General features: G+C 36.5%; 1 protein-coding gene across 1 annotated transcript; it reads right to left on the bottom strand.

The window, feature by feature from the left end:
- Nucleotides 1–6890: 6890 nt before the first annotated feature.
- LOC129261378 (nucleoporin NUP42-like) lies at nucleotides 6891–19207 on the bottom strand. The gene is made up of 7 exons (XM_064104382.1): nucleotides 19081–19207; nucleotides 17248–17698; nucleotides 16113–16207; nucleotides 14980–15056; nucleotides 14320–14406; nucleotides 13281–13387; nucleotides 6891–10345 (listed from the first exon to the last, which is right to left on the bottom strand). The coding sequence occupies exons 1-7, from the start codon at nucleotides 19205–19207 to the stop codon at nucleotides 9862–9864; spliced, it is 1428 nt and encodes a 475-aa protein (XP_063960452.1). The 3' UTR covers nucleotides 6891–9861.
- Between the last annotated feature and the right edge of the window lie 2130 nt (nucleotides 19208–21337).

The raw sequence follows: 21337 nt of genomic DNA, 5'->3' as shown, positions 1-21337 counted from the left end.
ACGTATCAACGTTTAAGCATGGTATGCTATCCCTTTGCACGGCATCGCGAAACGTCAAACAACGACCAAACAACCAGTCAAGCTGAACGTAACTGGTCACTAGGGGCGGGTACTGCATTTCATAAATGGGGAGGGGCATGAAACAATTGCTAATGCTATCTTCCTTGTATCCCAAATATTAAAGAATTACATAATTTCCTTCTTATTAAGGGGCGGATCGCCCCCTCCCCTTGATCAGATAGGATAGGAGAGTGCAAGAATTGACCCCAGACAGAACGACGTTGGTGTTTCATCAGTATCAAGATATTCCCTTTTTAATTTCAGTAAAATATAAAATATCGAAATCAGCACTTTGTCTGCATAGATGACTGATGGAGATCACAATAATCTTAAACCCTTCGTATTTTGTTAAACAACTGATAAAAAAAAATCTTCGGGGCTATCCCCCCACCTTCAGCCCCCTACCATGCACCTTTTTGTTCAGTCGGATATATAAATTCGAATTGAGTAAAACGGTCAGTTGAATAGGCAACACTACCAAAAGATTTGTTTGACGTCGAAATATTCTATCCACCTGGATTTTCACTGGACATAACCAAGGCAGGGGGGGGGTATTTCATGAAACAAATAGTCAATGATTTTCAATGACTTATTGGCTCTGAGCCAATGGGGTGTGTGGATTTTAGTAGCTTATCACAATAGTCCGTGAAAATAACTTGTGTCGTGAAATGCTCCCCTGATCAGTGAAACATATATTGTTGTTGGCATAGGCAAAATACTTTCTGACCCATCACAGAACCTTGTAACAGGTGTGTAGCACTCCTTAAGTCAAGCCGTTTTGTTCGCTCTCGGCTAGCTTGCCAGAACGAATTCATGAATTAATTTGGATTCCTTGTCATGAAGTTTATTCATTGGTTATGAGGTGGATTAAAAGATTCAATAGAGTATTAATCTGGGCAGTGGCCACCATGTTATATTGGAAGGGAACAGTGGGGGAATGGAAAGAAGAATATATTAAACATAGAAAAACGTAAAAGTCACCGAGACTTTTGGATCGTTTATATCCCGGTTCGATTGAGAAAAATGACGCCATCTTTTAGGTCCTCTAACTGACTGCCCCCTTATAGTAGACTTGAGTCAAAAGAAAAGGATTCATCCAAAGAGACACGCTGTATCTATGCAAATAAGCAAGTAATTTGCATAAATTTGCATATTAGGTCGATATAGTGGAAACAAGTATTTCAGAATATATATTTAACCAGAACTGCCCTAAAATTGGAAATAAAGACTTAGGGTAAGAAAGGGAAGAAAATTGACATAAAATTATTGGGATATCCTTGTTTATTATTACCTAATTTACATAAATTATGCAAATTATAATTTATAACAAAGTATTTTTTCATGAATCCTGAACTGTTTCATAAATAACAGCAATTAATACACAATGTCAACATTCTACATAAAAGAGAATATATTAGCGAAAACCTCGATATGCTTCATGACAGTAATAGTGTCTTAATTTGTATTTCATATGTATCTATATTAATATTATTATTATTAATAATAATATTATTATTATTATTATTGTTATCATTATTATCAATGTTATTATTATTGTTCTGCAGTTTGTAATAATGCTCTAGCACAGTAAAGGCTATAATCCAACAGGAGCATGCCTAGGATACTCTTTCCCCTTTGGTTTTATGTATTAAAAAATAGTTTGTCTTTAGAACTCTTAAAAGATTACTTTTGTTTGTATTGATATCTTGGAATAGATTGAGGAGAAAGTACTCTACAATTGACATGTAGAATAGCTGTGGTACATTAAAGAAAAGCCACACGTAAGCTCTAAAATACTCAAACCCCTTTATTGATTCCACTCTATGTTAAATTTTAATATTTTTAGAGCCCATTCGGAAGAAAGATACATTTCTACTACACACAGTAAAGCCTCTTTACTTTCTCCTCTTGAAAAAAAAAACATAGAAGGCATTGTTTTATATCGCATAAAATAAGTTTGTACATGACGATGGCCTGTCGAAGTTGCCCAACCCTTTATTTTGTTTTGACAATATATATTTAGAATATCGTCTAAATGAAGCCCTCATCTGGAAAAGGGCACTTATTAAAGGCAGCATCTACATTATATATAGGAGGCCCTGGTACTTGGAAGCGGGGGTTGAAGCACCCGCAGTATTTTCCGGAGGGGGGGGGGGGTCTGCTGCGTGTGTTATTCTCCATAGGCAGCACCCCCTGGAATTCCGGCAGATGTGACAAAACGAAAAAAAAGAAACGTTACCAAAAAAAACTTCATTTTGTAGTGCAATCCTTTTTGTTTATTTGCTTGTTAAATTTCTTGATGTAAATTTGAAAAGCGAAAAACGTTCAATGTAAAATTTTGGTCCCAAGAAATTTAACAAGCTTCAGCCCCCTCTTCCCAGTGCCAGGGCTCCCTCTATATAATGTAGATGCTGCCTTTAATAAGTGCCCTTTTCCAGATGAGGGCTTCGTTTAGACGATATTCTAAATACATATTGTCAAAACAAAATAAACGGTTGGGCAACTTCGACAGGCCACCGTCACGTACACGAACTTATTTTATGAGATATAAAACAATGCCTTCTATGTTTGTTTTTTTCAAGAGGAGAACGCAAAGAGGCTTTACTGTGTGTAGTAGAAATGCATCTTTCTTCCGACTGGGCTCTAAAAATATTTAAATTTAACATAGGGTGGAATCAATAAAGGGCTGTGTGGCTTTTATTCAATGTACCACAGCTCCTCTACATGTCAGTTGTAGAGTATTTTCTCCTCAATCTATTCCAAGATATTAATACAAACAAAAGTAATCTATTAAGAGTTCTAAAGATAATAAACTATTTTTTATTACATAAAACCAAAAAGGGAAAGGGTATCCTTGGCATGCTCCTGTTGGGTTATTGCCTTTACTGTGCTAGAGCATTATTACAAACGGCAGAACAATAATAATAATAATAATAATAATAATAATAATAATAATAATAATAGTAATAATGATAATAATATCAATAATAATTATAATAATATCAATAATGATGAATGTAAATATAAAAATATAGATATAAAAGTTGCTTTATCATACCAAAAAACGCAATTTGCCTTGCCGATGGCTTTAAAACACGATATTTTTTTATTTAAAGTCGAAATACGGAGAGAGGATGGGGTAAATTCGGAGGGCTCCCGTTGGCGTAGGCTTAAATAAACAAAAAACTTTCTATAGGAAACATGTTGACTGATGTCTCATACATCTGTCTTTTCCAAGTCGATTATACAAGTCAAACTGGTTTTGTAAGGTGGCGGGAATGCCGGGGGGATGCAGTTTTGCCACTTCGGGGTCTCCAAAAGATATATATTTTAATAAAGTTAAAATATGGATTGAGGTAGGATACATTCGTCATGATTCATGTGCCAGAGTTTCATTAAAGCAGTAACCTGCAAAGCAATGTCTCCTGTAAATTTTTCCAAGAGAAACAAATTAGAAACAAATAAAACAAAATTAAAAGTGTTTCACCGATACCGAAATGCATTTTGTCCATATGTATCATAGAATACGGTGTGGCAGACACACCAACAAAAGCGATACGAGAAGCCGATGGAAGCTATAATTGTGTTGGGATTGTGTTATCTCGAATGACATACCATTGATCGCTTTATTGTCCTATTCGTGAGTGTGACTGTGACATTTTGGTCTCGTTTTATCGCAATATCACGTCATATATTTTGACATATTTGCCCTCTCAAATTAAGACACTAATACTGTCATGAAGCATATCGACGTTTTCGCTAATATATTCTCTTTCATGTAGAATGTTGACATTGTGTATTAATTGCTGTTATTTATGAAACAGTTCAGGATTCATGAAAAAATACTTTGTTATGAATTATAATTTGCATAATTCATGTAAATTAGGTAATAATAAACAAGGATATCCCAATCATTTTATTCAATTTTCTTCCCTTTCTTACCCTAAGTCTTTATTTCCAATTTTAGGTCAGTTCTGGTTAAATATATATTCTGAAATACTTGTTTTTACTATATCGACATAATATGCAAATTTATGCAAATTACTTGCTTATTTGCATAGATACAGCGTGTCTCTTTGGATGAATCTTTTTCTTTTGACTCAAGGAACATTTGTGCCAAGTGGGACATTTGTACTAAAAAATGCAGCGTTCAACCTCTTAACAAGTCTACTATTATAAAAATACCCTTGCTAGTCCCCATCCACGGGTAGATTCAGGATTGGTCAGGGAGAAGTGGCGTTTGAAATCATGGTACCAAACAAAGATAAATCTAATATCTGAATGTCATTTTACAATTAAGATATATACATTTTTGTATTAAAATGTTAGCATTTTGCTCGTTTGCATCCTTTTAGATTTTATTGCTCCATCTGCCAAATCTGGCCACTCATTGTTTGTGGGGGGGGGGGGGGACTGGGGCACAGGGATGGAGAGAGACAGATGGGTGGGGGGGGGGGGGGTAGACAGAAATAAAGAAACGGAGAGAGAGAGATACTACAAGAGCTGATATTAAATTCATCTGGCATGAGACATATTTTCACCACAGTTTAATCATGGAGCTACCACAGTACAACCTCTTTGTTTTTACCCTTTGCTCGCCACCACTTGAAACTCAGAAGTGTTTTCATTTCATTCACTTGAGTGGCAAGATACTAGTATCCTAAAGCCAAGCACTAGCAAGCTTTCAATGAAAGATAAGGAGTGTTTAAAAGGGAGATAAACCGGGGCAGATATACTTGGCCTATAACCAGTGATGATAAAATTTGAATTGATTTATTTATTATTAATAATATTGTGTAAGGAAGATCAGGAAAAACATACATGCATGGTGAATGGGTTACCCGGCCGGATCACTTCATTGAATGAATAAGCACCTTTTAAGCACCCGGAGCTAAAAAAGCTAAAGATAACATATAACCTAGGCATATAGCATACAGTGCGCAATTTATTGGTGCGTCATAGCAACGAGTGTGCGGAAACAAAGTTCATTAATTAGGGCAATATACATGTATACATATGGGCAATTCCATAAAATATGTACGTCCGACTACCGTTATGTGGGACCTTCATGAAATTTTCTGTCTCTGATTTCTTGTTTTTTTTGACAGTCTGTAATGTTCTCAAAGGACCATGACTTGATCAGTTTATAAAGTGAAGTAAGACTTGAGAAAAATGGGGGGCGGACGTACAAAAAGGTTGATCATTTTATGGAATTGCCCATATATGTGTTTGTTCAGTTTCATTTTCCTCTGTATATAAGGAGATCAGCTGAATCAATATTTTGCATAAAATTGATATTTGAACTGTCAAACGGGGGAAATTAAATGAAAGTAACAAAACAAAATCAACCGGACTATACCATCATTCACATATGAATAAAATAAACAAAAAAGTGATTTATTTTTGTTAATATGAATGTTTTATCATTGTATTTGAGCGAATATTGCTTTAGTCTCTGGTCTTTTAATGAGGATGGTAAGGTAGGAGTCTCAGGGTTGTAGAATGCAGTTGCCAGTGGAGTACTTTGGAGAACTTCTCAGGAGGGGCAACAAATGGGCAGTTGAATTACACTCAAAGTGACATAGTAACACAACACATCACCCCCTCCCCCCCCCCCACACACAATGAATTCCAAAGATCAAAAGCTTAAGGGCATTTATTTAAAAAAAAACCAGATATTCAGTGAACATTCTTTCAGGTATTGAAGAAATGATGTAAAATTACCTAATTTCGGTTCCATGACTTTTGCTCCTGAGACTATTCCTCCTAAAGAAAATCTGCATGTTTAGCCAAACATAAAATCTTAGCTCCAACAATAAATAAACCCTAATCCTTATCTTTGCATTATTCTGAACCAACAATTCCATTACAATCCCAACTCTAACCATACATGTATGCCCTATGAGGTATGAAGACGGGAGCAGATTTCACAGGAGCAAATGTTGTATCATCAACATTTCAAGGTAATTCACACACATTTATAAGTAAAATGGACAAATTCTCATTTGTATACGGTAGCTGATCACCACATTCGCACATCTGAAAATTGTTACTAAATTGGAAACCAATTCAAACCTATTCATTAATGAGATTGCATATAATCTACTAGTAATTTTTATTATTATTATTATTTATTCAGCAAATAATACAAAAAATACATTTCAGTATAAACAATACAAAATAAGAAATATCAACCATTGGAATGCCAGGGACAGAAAAATTTAACTGAATTACTGTGGCATGAAGCCTCCTGTCCCAACTCAGATCCTTGATTCACAATATATATTAATAACTCAACAATAATAAAATACTCGTAATATTAAAGGGGTGTAGCATGCAACATGAGTGATCGAAAACAATATGTGATATAGAAAATATAAAACTATATGGATAAATTATGGGAAAAGATGAGTAATAACCGTACCCCCTGTACAGTTAGAACATAAATTTTAAATTCAAGAGGGATACAGAAACCCAAAGTAATGTGCACATTGGCACTAAAGCAAGACTTTTTGTCAGCTTTAAATCTTTGTGAAACACCCCTGGCTCTGTCTTACAAAGAGTTGTGATAAAAGATGATAATGATGCAGTTCTTGTATAACGTACAACACATTATATCCCTATGTACTTCCAAAGGCATGGCCCTGGGAAGCGGGGTTGCTTAGGCAGCACCACTAGGTATTCTGGAAGACGTGTAAAAATGGAAAATGTAACTAAAATGACCTTCATTTTGTAGTGAAAACCTTTTCTTTTTTTTTTGCTTTTCAAATCTCTTTGGACCAATTTGATCACCATTTTGTAATGATAACCCTTTTTTTTTTTTTTTTTTTGGGGGGGCTTTTTCAAATTTACATCGGCACCCCGAATTAAAAAATTGTTCCCTTGGCTTTAGCCCTGCAACCTTTTTAGAGTGTGAAAGCATTTCAATAAATAAATTCCTGCCAGGTACCCATTTACTTCACCTGGGTCAGGTGCAGCACACGCGCCACTAGATTCAAATCAAACTCAAATAGTTATTGATCTTAATTACACAAAATTAAATTAGTTGCAAATTGAGTTTGATGGAATCAATCACAACTCTTCGTAAGATGAACCGAGTCCTGGGCCCTGTCTTACAAAGAGTTACAATTGATCCAATCAATCATAACTGTATGGAAATCCATCAGTGTCATAATGTTTTCTACAGGAAATTTGCACAATGTCCTTTGTAAACAAAGAGAAGCACAGTGAATTTTAAAGAAAACAATGAATGCATGAACATCATAGTTAGAGAATATTTTGAACAAACATGCATAATACATGTTGTCATTGCTGGCCATCCATAGATGCGATTGTTCGGATTAATCACAACTCTTTGTGAGATGGGGCCCTGATCTACACTTTTCCTGAACATACAACAGCCCAATTCAGTTTGTGATTTACATCATTATATTCCTGATCTCTTTGATCACCGTTTCTTCATAATCATTAAAATCATCATCATAAACATATATAATGAATGGATTAAATCTCTGTGATAATCTATAGTCACATTAATTCAATTGTTTTAACTATACCAAATATAAAAAGGCAAACTTTATAGAAAGTGTTGTCATCTTTCATTTATCTTTGTAACATCATTGACAAGTAAACCCTTTAATTTCCCATTTCCCATGAATTTTGAAGGGGTACCCCAGCCTGAAAATAATATGTTTTGGTTTGTAAAATCTGACAAACTAAACAGTGAAAATTTCATCATAATCAGACAAGTAATAAAATTTTTGCATTTTTTCGGTAAAAGAATCTGATTTTCCGCCCGGAGTTCCCCTTTAATACTTTTTCAACCATACACAAAAAAAAAACAATTAAAAAAAAAGCTTGTGATAAACACAAAAAATAATCTCAACATTAATTTGTCTAGATGACACAAATGAGATGTTAGACCTACATGTATAATCTCCCAAATATCATGGCTGACACCTCATACTTGACCTCAACCCTTTCAGTTTTGTTATACATTGTTGTGATGTACAACTGTAATAAAAGCAACAACAGGGGCCCGTAACACAACACTTAGCAATGATTGTAGAACATTTTTCTACGATTGATTCCACTGACAACAATGTACAATCCATCGTGAAAATCAACCGTACGATCAATCGCTAACCTTTGTGTTACGGGACCCAGATGTACATAATCACATTTGGATATCACCAGCAAAAGAGTAACCACCATGGTCCATTTTCTGAAGTCCGGTTATCTTTATAAGCCACGGTTTAACTCTGGGCTAAACTTATGGGAAGCAGAAAATGTAAAAAATTTGTTTACTTTGGCCCGTATTCTAAAGTCGGGTTTAACTTAGACAATGGTCTAACTCTGTGCTAAAATTATGGGGAGCCAAAAGTGTCAAAATTTGTATTAAGTTGTATGGTTCTTATGTTTACTGTGCTCTTTCCTGATTCATCGATGGTGAAGACAATCATCTATTTATACTTCCTAGACAATTATGAATTATTTGAGAGCAAAACGAGCTGAAATATGATATCTCTACTGTTAGTGATTTATGTGACAATTTGCTATCAATACTTAAACCACAACTTTAAACCCGATTTCAGAATACGGACCATTGTATATTTCTAATGTTTACTATGCTTTAATGGTGAAGAAGACTAATTTATCTACTATTGGCAGATCGGTACCAACCATTTGAGTGTCAAATTAGCAGATAAATTGAACCTGTACCATTAGAGATTATTTCCCTTTTGGTCATCCATAGTTAAACTACAACTTTAGACCCGACTTTGAATTAAACCCGACTTCAGAATAAAGGCCTACAAGGCAAGATATTATCCAATTGATACATGTCCTACAATGTTTTCATACTGTTTTTCCTATCACCTTAACAAGGCCCAGAATGCCTGTGACACGTCATGCAATATAAAGTCAAAAATGCAAATAAGATGTTGCTGCATGTCTTTTTTACTTTCAAATATCACACAACTTTTGAGACCAAATTTGCCATGCCCAGGTAGCTCTGAAGTTATGTTTGGTGTCACACCTGCATGTCAAACCAAAATAGTTTTTAGAATGGCTTTGTACGGATGATGACACAGCCACACAGGCACAATTATGCAGTCAACCGCACCCCTCCCGCTATGATCTACCAAAAACAGGCTTGTCTTGTTTCTTTAAGATTAATTGATGCTCACATATAACACATGGGGAAATGAAATATTCTTCATGCAATCTGAATGTAAAATAGGGAAGCGGGGTGTATATGCAAGGAGCAGAATTGATTGTCAATTTGGAAATTTCCTTCCACCCGGTAAAAAGTCTGTACAAGGACTCTGCTATCCCTTTGGTGCTAGTCTAGTCTGTTTTTGAAAGAGTTCACCCAAGGATCTGTAGATACATATAAATACCTCTTTCAGCTGTGCTTCCCAAGAGAGCATAATCTGTATTGGAAGACCATAGGTTCAAGTCCTTGTTGAAGCATACCAAGGACTTACTGGTAAGAAAATGGGACCCACTACCTTCTAGCTAGGTGACTAGCAAATTAGACTGAAGGAGTATAATGTAGGACCCAATAGTAAAGCACTTTCATAAGTAGTGTCTACCCTAGGAAACAAATATTGACACAATCATAACCAAAATGCAAAATTTGGAATAAAGAATAATATCCTTATTTCCGTTTCTGAATTCAGGCGTATCCTGACCGTCCATTCCTATATCTCTGTCTTGTTGACTGTCAGTGTCCAATTATTCCTTTTCTTCCATTCTGTCTAACTTTCAACAGTGCATTGTTCTCATTGGTCAGCTGTGTCATCTCACCAATTCAATGGGCGGTGGCCTTGTAGGTACTTTCCCTAAAGTGAATATCGGTGCTTCAAACTGTTCCTTCTCTTCAGGAGTCAGCGAAGCCATTGGGGTGTAAGTCCTAGACTCTGCCTTCTGTTGCTGGGGATCTACCGCTGGAGTCGATGGTCCTTTACCAAACAAACCTGTACCGGATCCTACAGAAGTCTGTGACCCTGATCCGAAGACCGATGAAGCGGAAGAAGCACTGCTGGACGACGCTGATCCGAAGGCAGGGGCTGGTGTATCTGATTTCCCAACTGCACCACCAAAGACAGGTTGGGTGGGACCTTGAGTTCTGTTAAAGAGTGAAGAGCTACTTGGCGCGGCAGGTGCGCTTTCCGCTGACCCAGGTGGGACACCTAGAAGAGATGAACCTGTTGGTGGTTGCTTCCCAAACATTGTTCCTGTACTTGTGTTGGAATCTGATGCCACTTTGATGTTGGCAAGGCTGGAAGGGAAATTAGTTAAAGGAGAATGAAATCATTGTTCCAGTCGAATTCACACAAAAGAGGAAAATCAAAGAAACAGATCAATGAAAGTTTGAGAAGGATTAAATGGATAATGAATTATGAGCCTTTAAATATTGAGATCACAAATGCTATGTAGATTCCCCCATGGCAATGTGGCCAATACCTGTGATGTCACACATGTACAAATTCCCCATTACTTTATAATAGTACAAATTTCATGCAAATGTTATTTATTATATTGTCAATTGCAAGATCAGGTGTTCTTTTTTTAAGAGAGGACATGTCATAGATGTTTCACAATATTACATCATGAAATGTATGTAATGTCATTAGAATAGGCAAAAAAGAGACGTTTGGGGTATAGTTTCAGTGTCCAATAGGGGAGAGTTGTACTTGTGTAACCTCATAGATCTTGTTTGCATCACCAATAGGAGGATCTCCGTAGCAGTAGTGATTACAAAATTTGAATGCTTATAACTTTCTTATTGCTCGTTAAATGTTACTCAAACTTTCATTGATCTTGTTTCTGCGTTCAACCCAGCCAAAATTCATGAATTTTAGCTGGAAATAAAACAGATTTGTATACAAAATCATGTCTTGGAGCAACTTTAGAGATTAGCAATATTTTGTGAAAACAGTTATATGCATGCCATTATCAACATGCAACAGATGGGCTGATGATCCTATGTCCCCACTTTCCTTTATCTTATATTATTACATGAAATAATCATTTCATATATTTCATGTAAAATGTGTGGATGATTTAGATTGCAGCAATGTTTATCTTTACACATTAAACCAGTAGTCAATCCAATTTTTTTGGCATTCTTGGGAGGAAAAATGTGAATAAAAATTATTCAATAATTCATATAAAATAAAATACAAAAGAATAAGTGAGATATGACATCACTAGCTTGCTCATTGCATATTCATGATTTGAAGAATAATGCAAAACTTTAAAATGTCATAACTCTGTTATTCCTTGTCCAATTTTGATAACATTTTTAGTGTTCTGTCAGTGTGACTTTACTAATCTGTTCAAATCATATAATTTTCGGACTGGAGTAACCCTTTAAGGTGCAGGCCAAAGACTGCATTTCCAATCATCGAGACTTCTGACAGGAAGCTGAACATTCCAGGTTCGAAGGTCATTTCTAGTACTTGAAGCCCTCAACATACATGTAATAATAAAACACCTATAGTACAGTGTTACTACTCTGATCATGGATTGCAGGAAAATAAACAAAACAATGAAAGTTAATTACATTGTTTCATTACTTTTTTTCCTTTTTAATCTTGTGCAATAACACTAATAATTGCCTTGCTGACGGTTTATAACCTGTGCGCAGCAGCGTCTTTGGTCATTGCCTGACAAAGTCTAGCAGCTTGCAGACGAAACATCGCTTTCCAACTACGTTTGATACATCGTGAGACAACTGCTATTTCTTCTACTCAATCCTTCACCACGATGAACCTCTTCCACATCAACACTAATAATGTATAGTGCATATCACATACCATTAAACATCTCTCAGCCCTTCCAGAGGGATGTTGGATATTATTAGCCTGTCTTCAGCCCGGCAAGCCTTTTACAGCGCACAAACATTTAAAGCGATAAATTCCTGCCAGGTACCCATTTCATACCAAATATGAGAAGACTGGTAAAATAATGTGAATTTATGTACAAATCTAACACAAATTATTTTTCTTTATTCAAAATTCATAAATGTATTATCATTGTTACTTTCACTGCTGAAACTGAATTAATTTATGTTGCTTATTATCAAAGGTGTTGCTGATGATTTTCATTGAAAAAAAGTAGAAAAAAGAAATACATGTATATCTATATATATGGAATATCAAAAAAAATCTATATCTATACAAAAAAAAATGTTGCTACCAACTTTGTTTAAGTCAATTTGATCAGAATCCTACAAAGATTTGAAAACTAAAATTAGATTTCTTTAAAGAATTTGGTTTTCCAGTTATAAAAGTTATGTTGGGGGCAACATGCATGATGATTTTCATTGTGATCAGATGCTAAAAACTTTTGGAATGAATTAATTTTACAATTTTCTTTTAAGTACCGGTACTAATTTGGGGGGAGATTTTTAATTCAATATCATGCTGCTACCTGATAATTTTTGAAAAAGCAAATCATGATAAAAAAATTTCAATTACCTTAGGTTTTATGGAATAATGATTTAACTATTTGACTGCGTAGCACGTAATATTACGTGCTGGGCGAGTGTACGATCTGTGCTGGGCACGTAATATTACGTGCTTGACCTATCTTCTGTTTGAGGCGTCAGCACCGCGCTGTTAATACCCCTACGATGAAAACAGCACATGTATATCAAATTTCAGACTATGGTCACCAGATGGCGCTATTCCACAAAAGTTATTGAAAGTTTTGCAGTGATTTATAAATGTTTGTATTCACTTTTCCATAGTGATAGTGTACGGCGCTCAGTTCAAAATGGCGACTCGCAGTGGAGAAGTGAATCAGAAGATTTTGACAAAACTTTAGACGATAGGAGTAATAAATATAGTGACAGATCTGTGTCAGAAGGGGAAGATGATTCTTTTGTATGGATATTGGAAAAAGTGATGAGGAAAGTGATGTGATTATTTACAATTTTTCCCCCAAGTTGCTGTCAGTTGTAGTCCCAAATACATGTAGATCTAACTTGTTAGTCCCATTCAGTAGCACCAGGGGGGTCAGTGCGCATTATAGCCTATAGCAGTCAAGTGGTTAAACAAAAATCAATCAATATATAAGTGATTGTTGCATAACAAATCAACACATTTCACATTCTTCGAGTACCTAACTGGTATATTTTTTTCTAAGCATTTCATATCATTCCCTGTTTACCTAATCTTTCTACAAACTTGAACGCATACGGTACTCACTTGGCACCGAAAATGTCAGTCAGGGACGGGACACTGTTACCAAAGATATTAGTTGGGTTGGCCTCTGCAAAGGGATTCTTATCTGATGCTCCTTTGTACATGTCCACCTAAATTAACAAAAAAACAAAAAAATTGTATATAATAATAATAATAATAGGCATTTATATAGCGCCATCTATCTAGAAATATTCTATTCCGAGGAACGATGTTATTATCATTATTACCCCGGCTTTAGCTCGAGCTGCCTTTCAGCGCTCATGCATTCAGGGAATTAATCCTGCTGGGTACCCATTCACCTCACCTGGGTTGAATGCAGCACAATGTGGATGAATTTCTTGCCGAAGGAAATTACGCCACGGCTGGGATTCGAACCCACGACCCTCTGTTTCAAAGCCAAAAGACTAATCTACTGGGCCACAACGCTCCACGAAAAATATGAAAAAATAAAAGTATTCTTTCTCATTTCTTTACATTAACAGAAGACCTCTCTAATGTTTATGATTTCAGACAAATATTTTGTGGGTAATTATAAACCATCATGTAACTAGTTTTTTTTTTGCTCTCTGTAAGATTATCTCTGTGTGGTATGTTGGTATCACGGCATTAAATATTGGGTGGCAGTACATACACCATTCTACGTTCCATACTGGGCGGTGTTGATAATACCAGTTTACCGAAAAAGCTTACTTACAATAACCTGACTAGATGACCTGAAACGAATTGAAGTCATGGGATCAAAGGTCACAGAGGTCATATATTTGCATAAATACATAAATATAGCACTTTATTAAGTCATATGAGAGATAAAATCAATATTCCACTAGTTTGAATATTAGTTAGCATATGCATTGCATGCATGCATAAGTGAATAAATAAATATAGCACTTATTTAGTCATATGAGAGATAAATCAATATTCAGCTAGTTTGAATATAACGCTATTCATTGCATGCATGCATAAGTAAACAAACAAATATAGCATTTAAGAGATAAATCAATATTAAGACATTACAAGATGAATCTGATATAGGCCTACTTACCAATTGGTTCTTCATTGACTGGGAAGGCTTTTTAAGCTGGTTCCTCTTATTCTTCACAGCATCCATAGCTGTAGTACATGCTGCCCTCTATTGACAAAAACAGGCAATCGAAAAAAAACGAGTATTCGAAAATCCACTGCAGGTATATTTTCAAAGTTACTGAGCATTTATTATCATAATTTCCAGTTAATAATAAACCATATCTTTTTCCATCTTATATCAAATTGGTTTAACAACACTCAGTCTACATGGGTAGATGAACTATTTATGAACCAAATTTTCATCTACCAAAGTAAAAAGTAATAAGTACATAAAGTGGAAATAAGACAGAGTAGGGCATTTTACTAAATGAGCATCAAATTTAGTGTATAACAGCAAGTGTAAGGTAGACCAACTGACAAGTAGATCAACATTAAAGCAGACTAAATGGGTTTACCCATATGGTATTATATGATCTAAGAAGAAGACAAACCACTACCACTTGTAGGCTAAGTGATTATTGATAAAAAAAAGAAAAGAAATATGAACAAGTTTTAATTTTTGAAGACCAAATTTCTTTTTCAGCTATTTACTAGAGAACCTTCACTGGTGAATTATTGTTAGTTTTTTGGGTGGCTAGTCACACATGAAAATGCTTTTTTTAACATACAAAAGTCTTACATATTGGTCAAACTGCTTAGCTTTCTCTGCAGTGTATGCTAAGAATCGAAGCTCCTCCTGGGATAAATCCTCCAGACCTAGAGTTGAAACAATATAAAAATATGCTGCTTTTAACTCAGATATGCATTTCAAAGTGATTAAACATGTTTTCAAAATGACCCCCCCCCAAAAAAAAAAAAAATCCTAACAAAAAACCTTTCTTTACAGTGAATTTTTTTTATTAAAACAAGTTTGGAATGGACTTCTCTTCATCAGTTTTCAAAATATACTGAATTTACATAAAAATTTCAAAACCCAAATTCACAAAATACTAGTGTATTGTGAATGGCACAATCATCCAGAATATCCTGATGCATACATGTATGGCTCTATGGCAAGACAATTGCTGTCTGCTAAGAGCTCCTTGAAGTTAAGCTCCTCTTTGAAATAAGCATGTGTACAGCGTATATCAACGTCGATTTCCAACCCCTCCCCCCCAAAAAAATTGAATAAATAAATGAATAAATTAATTAAATAAATGAATAAATAGATACATTGATAATTGAACAAATATTAACATTGCTTGACTAAAATTTTCTGTTGCATTTAACGAAGAAGCATTTAATTTTACTTTATTTCAGAGCTGCCAACCTAAACAAAAAGAATATTTCAGTATTTTCAAAGCTGAAAATCATCATTTTCAAAGAAACCCTGTAGGACAACAAATAAAAACAAATTTAAGAAACAGTATTTGCATGACACCATCAATATTCATCTCATTATTCAGCGCTAAATACAGTACTGGAAAAATCAGTACTACTTGGCAAATTGGCACCTCTGTCATTGCCAATTTGCCATTACGGAATAATGCAACCACTGATCAGAATTCTATCTGGATGGGCAGTTGCACGCTGATTGGCTATCCAGAAATGAAGTCACCAATGCGGACATCATGAGTATGGAGAAGTGCTACTATTAGCCTTGCCAAAAATGATGTAGGTTTTTAATTCATAAAAAAAAAATCCTGTCCACTATATGTAAACTAAATGGCTTTGTTCGCTGTGTTGATGGTCCTAAGATGGCGGGCGATGGCTTCAGTCCAGGACGCTTCACCGCCCATCAAGATAGTGTTCAGATCAGTGAATGCAACTGACCTGCCAAGCAAGACTTTGATTTGTTTGGTCCGTAACAGCTAAAAGGCCACATCTTCCCACTCTCCCATTCCTCCATGTCATAGAGGATACCATCCCTATTAAAGAACAAACGAATGAGCAAGTCAGTGATTCAAGACAGGTTAACATTACAGAGGTCCTACTTATAAAACAAAAATTGTGTATTTTGATGAGTGTTGTCTTATTGTTCAAATGGATGAAAATAAAGTAATAAACACTGGAAAAAAATCAAGTTCGAGAAGACACTTTCAAGTTGTCTGAGTGACTGAAAATATTTTATTCAATTCATCTCATGGTGAGTCTTATATTAGTAAAAAAATTGTATATTTCTATGGTGTTTCTGGGCCCTGTCTAACAAAGAGTTACAATTGATCCGATCAATCTCAGCTAATATGGAAATCCATCAATGTCATAATTTCTTCTACAGGAAATTTGCACAATGTCCTTTGCAAATTTAGAGAAGCACACTGAATTTGAAGAAAACAATGAATGTATGAATATACATATCTGGAAAATATTTTGAACAAACATGCAATTTAGATGTTGACATTGCTGGCTTTCCATAGTTGTGGTTGATCGGAATGATCTCAACTCTTTGTAAGACAGGGCTCTGGTCATTTTTTTCACTTCTTTGAAGCACTGTCTGATAATGATTTTCAGTTGCAGTTTTTCAGGGCTTCACAGGTGACAAGAGGGACCTTGAAGCTCAGATTTTTAAAGTCAAACCAATGCATTTAATAAGCAGTGGATTGATTTTAACAGAAAGTTGAGGGGATCACCAAACTTGTAGGATGCGGAAAGTGTTTGTTAAAGTCCAAACACCTGTGCATTTAAAAATGAAGAAAAGATTTTCATTAAAAAATGGCAATCATCACTAATATTTAGCCTTTTTACATTATCAAACTTCATTCTCAGGCCATTTGTGAAACATTGCTTCAATCAGGGTATGCAATAAATGTCTGGATAAAGTACAGAAGAAACCGAACTAAAGAAAGACATAAAATCATGTTAGAAACTTAGCAATTCAGCAATACGGTATATAGTTCACAACACTGGAAATAATAGGAGAGATCTTCTAAGCTAGACATCCTTGATAGAAATCTATAGGCCTACTTACATGATCTCCTGTGCAGGGACATCTTGTGTGTTACCATGTGCCTGGTTGCTTCTATCGTCCCTTGAGCCTTGGTCAGCAAGCTCTCCAAACTTATTTCCCTGAAAGGTGTTGAATGAATCCTTAAAATTCACTTGTTTTCCTCCTCCTCCTCCTCCTCCCCTAAAACCCCCATCACGGTTTGATCCACCTCCAGCCCAAGATCCCCTGCCTCCTCCTTGGTAGCCTCCCTGCCCATGGCTCCCTCTGTTCCCCCACGATCCATCTCCACCTCCACCTCCTGCTCCTCCTCCTGAAAAGAGATCCCTGGATCCTGGACCCCTCTGTTGCTGGCTACCATAGTGTTGCTGCTGGGTACCATAGTTTGAGCTGCTCCATTTATACTGTGACTGGGATCCTCCCCCTCCTCCTCCTCCTCCTACGCCACCTCTGAAACTGCCTTGGTTGCCAAACCCTTAAAAAAAAAACAATTTAAAAAGGTAAATCTAAATAATACTAAGTTGTTTCCAAAGTTTTAATTCACTGGCAAAAAAAAAAGCTGCTGAAAACTGCTTATCTAATAAAAGAGATCCAATGGAGTAAATTAGAAAGTCAAAAGGGGCCTAAGCTTTCGATCCTAGCAGAATCTTCGTCGGAGGCAAAATTAGTTTTAATTCACTGTCAGACATAAAGACAGAATATACCATAACATATACATGTACATGTATTACACTACCTTTCAGTATTCTTTAAATCGCTACATAAATTTAAATTTTAATAAAAGCATAGAATACTGTAGGTTCAGTTAACCAAATATGATGAATGATGAAATGAAGCAAAAATCCATATTTTATTGTTCGAAATAGACATGAAATGAAATACTCCGCAAACTTGCTTTGCCCAATTGATCATGGGCCCAGCAGCGGCTGTGCAGCGCCAGATCGACGAGGCTCTATCCCTTTAATCGTTGAACGCTAAACAGGGTAGCAGCAACTCCCATCTTTTAATGTCTTTTGGTCTGACGGATGCTCTACCGACTGAGCCAACACACCGGTGCTATATATTGTTTAATATCCTGTATGCTGATTGATTTAGATAGGATCATGTGACCAAGTCCAAACATATTCTCACTATTTTGCAATGATCTTGAAAATGAAATGCCCACTGAAGAAAATTTACTATTCTGTGACGTCAATGATGGAATAACGCACTATTCCATCAATGATGTCGCAGATCATGCGACCTCTCGGCCGCACGGTCAGCGTGGTGTCTCTACGGGGCAAGTCTTGTGAAGGGACGGTGCAGCGCTAATCCACTGAGCGTGTCGCTTCAGGAAAAGTAGGTTAGTCAGTGCAGCGCGTTACCTATATTAAAAAAAAAAAGGGTTGAAATACAAGTACAAGAACTAGGTTATTAAGATCTATTGTTTATTGTTCTAAAAGAAGGATATAAAACAAATATACCAGGCCCATATTTTGAAAGAATAGAGGGAATTATTTATATCGTGATATGCGTGCTGTCGTCTTGGGAAAAACAAAGAAAACAAGATTATAACGTAAACATGAGATGTAAAATCAAGAATCTTTATGTTGGTGTCATAGCATTTGCTGACGACATAGCGCTTCTCAGCAACAGCCCAACAGAGCTCCAGGAGATGCTTAATGTAACTCTACGATACACCCAGGATACCCCTCTAAGAGTGCCGTGATAGTTTTCAATCACCACAAAGATCATGGTCTATCTTGGCACATTGGTGGAGAGTCTATCATTGAGGTCTCATCCCATAAACACCTTGGAATTACTAGGACTTGGGATGTACAGTTCGACTTTGCAGCGGAGGCTATCTCTAAAGGATACAAAGTGTTCTTTGCTCTTGTCGGGACATCTCCATCATCTCCTTCGCTGCCAAGCTTTGGTCAACCTTCTGTGTCCCACGCATGTTATACATGTATGGCTGCTCTTGCGTGTCTTTCTCCAAGGCCATGCTGAATCGTCTCGACAAAGCTCAGGTCCATCTTGTTTTCAAACGTATACTAGGGCTTCCAGTATCTGCATCTGATGAAGCTGTGTACCTCCTGACTGACATACTGCCTATAAGTCTTCTGGTTATGAAGGAGATGCTTCTGCTTTTAGGACAGATCCTGAACATTGCCCCTGACAGAACAGAACGCAGGCTATTTCTTCATAGCATCTGTGCCAACACCCCTTCTGTTCAACAATGGCGCTCTGTTCTCAGGATGCTAAATCTTCCTTCACTGAACGAGCTGTTGGCTAGACCTCCAACCTATAACCTCTGGAAACGCATGGTGGTGTTAGCAGTGACTGGAGCATCAGAGTCCAGGCAAAGTGAGGCTCTATCCAAGAAAGTTTCACTCTCGTTATGGACCAGGAGACCAAAGCCCAAGGCTACTGACTTGTATCCTGGACATATAGCTAATTCATCCCTGAGACCAGCTATCACCATCAGAGCCCAGATCTCATGCAAAGTTTACTTGACTCAGGCCAGACTTGGAAAGGCTGCTGATGACATCTGTCGACTGTGTTCTGCTAATCGAGAAGATGAAGAACACTTTGTTTCATCTACCTCAGGCGATGTTCGTGCAGACTCCACTCCACTTCACTACCGCTACACTACGCTCCACCTACCCGAACATCAGGACAGTGAACTCGATCGGATATTCCGAGTCACAAAGGTGGGATGGCAATCATGGTTATCGTAAAAATTGAAGGTTGCTGATCGATCGCGATCGCATGCGATGTTTTGAAATCGGCCGTGAATAATATGTGTGAGGAAAAAGATACTGGCCCAAATTCACAAATTTTGAGGATAACTGGAGGATGGACACAGAGTGAAATACGGGTGTAGAGTAAGATATTAAGTCATTCATATCCCTCGTTATATTTTTTTTCTTTAATTTTTACGATAACCATGATTGCCATCCCACCTTTGTGACTCGGAATATCCGATCGAGTTCACTGTCCCGATGTTCGGGTAGGTGGAGCGTAGTATAGCGGTAGTGAAGTGGAGTAGAGCCTGCACGAACATCGCCTGAGCCTGAGGTATGTTTCATCATGTCCAGCCAAGTGCTGCATCTGTGCGCCGTGACCTCATCAACCGCATAAAGGATAATGACAATACCAGGCAATTTGTAGGTTTCTTTGAGACAAACCCACAGCATTTTCTAGAGTGTATTCTCTTCCTTCCCCCTGTGCACCTCAACAATGCCAGTAAAACCCACCCATGGGTTCATATCGTCTCGCGTGCGAAGGAATATCAGTCATATGCACGCGACACATCCAAAATATACTGGGCTTTTGCCCACATAAAATATCACGCATAATCTGGTATTTCACATTCTGCTATGACACTTACCGAATCATTTAGATCCTTCCGTGACTTCTCCTTGAAGTTTCTTTTAAAAAATATGTATATTTTCTTGATCTTTAGTGAAGATTTCACAGAGATAAAAATTGGTCAGCGTGGATATCAATTTTCGCCTAAAGAGGGCGCGTGATTTATATTCATATCAAAGACACGACAAGGGAAAGACTACATGTAGGCACCTACACTATTTTACACGCAAATCGACGCAAGGCATTACGCGAAGTCCGTAAAGTGTCCAATCTTTTCATTGTATAGACTTTGGTATACCGTATTATTGACGTTCGTTAAAGCTTGTACTGCTGGTTTCGTTCCAGGCATGTGTATTTTTTCATTTTTTTTTTTATTAGTCATCGTTTTAAATTAATTGCAAAAAAGTGTTATCATCCCCAATAGTAATCTTGAATTATGTTTTTGAAGGTATTTCATTTATTGGTGCCCATAATTAGTAAATTAATCATAAGAATTGCGTATTCAAAGAATTTAGACACAGTTATAAAAGTACTGAGGAGCTGAATCAAGGTTGTGAAATTTATTAGCGCCACTAACGGGCTTCCTTGTATTTCCGTAGAAGAGACAAATGAAGTCACTTGCTATGCCTCAGGGTTGTAATAAAAAACGTTTTTTATTAATAAAAACAAATAAAACGCTTTTTATTGTTTTAAAACGTTTTAAATCGTTTTAAAACGTTTTTTTCCCAACGAACGATGTAATTTTCTGTAAATCAATTAA

Source organism: Lytechinus pictus, chromosome 1 (genome assembly GCF_037042905.1).
Source record: "Lytechinus pictus isolate F3 Inbred chromosome 1, Lp3.0, whole genome shotgun sequence".
Lineage (NCBI taxonomy): Eukaryota > Metazoa > Echinodermata > Echinoidea > Temnopleuroida > Toxopneustidae > Lytechinus > Lytechinus pictus.
The sequence above is the reverse complement of the archived record's forward strand: the minus strand, read 5'-3'. Positions and strand labels throughout refer to the sequence as shown.

Bases quoted from the DNA above. Each gene is read 5' to 3' on its own strand.
- LOC129261378 (XM_064104382.1), bottom strand. From the start codon at position 19,207: ATGGCCTTGGAGAAAGACACGCAAGAGCAGCCATACATGTATAACATG. The intron at 17,699-19,080 runs GTATCCTTTAGA...TTTTTTTTTAAG, and splicing joins ACAAGAGCAAAGAACACTTT to GGTTTGGCAACCAAGGCAGT. The intron at 13,388-14,319 runs GTAAGTAGGCCT...TTGTTAATTTAG, and splicing joins AGTCAATGAAGAACCAATTG to GTGGACATGTACAAAGGAGC.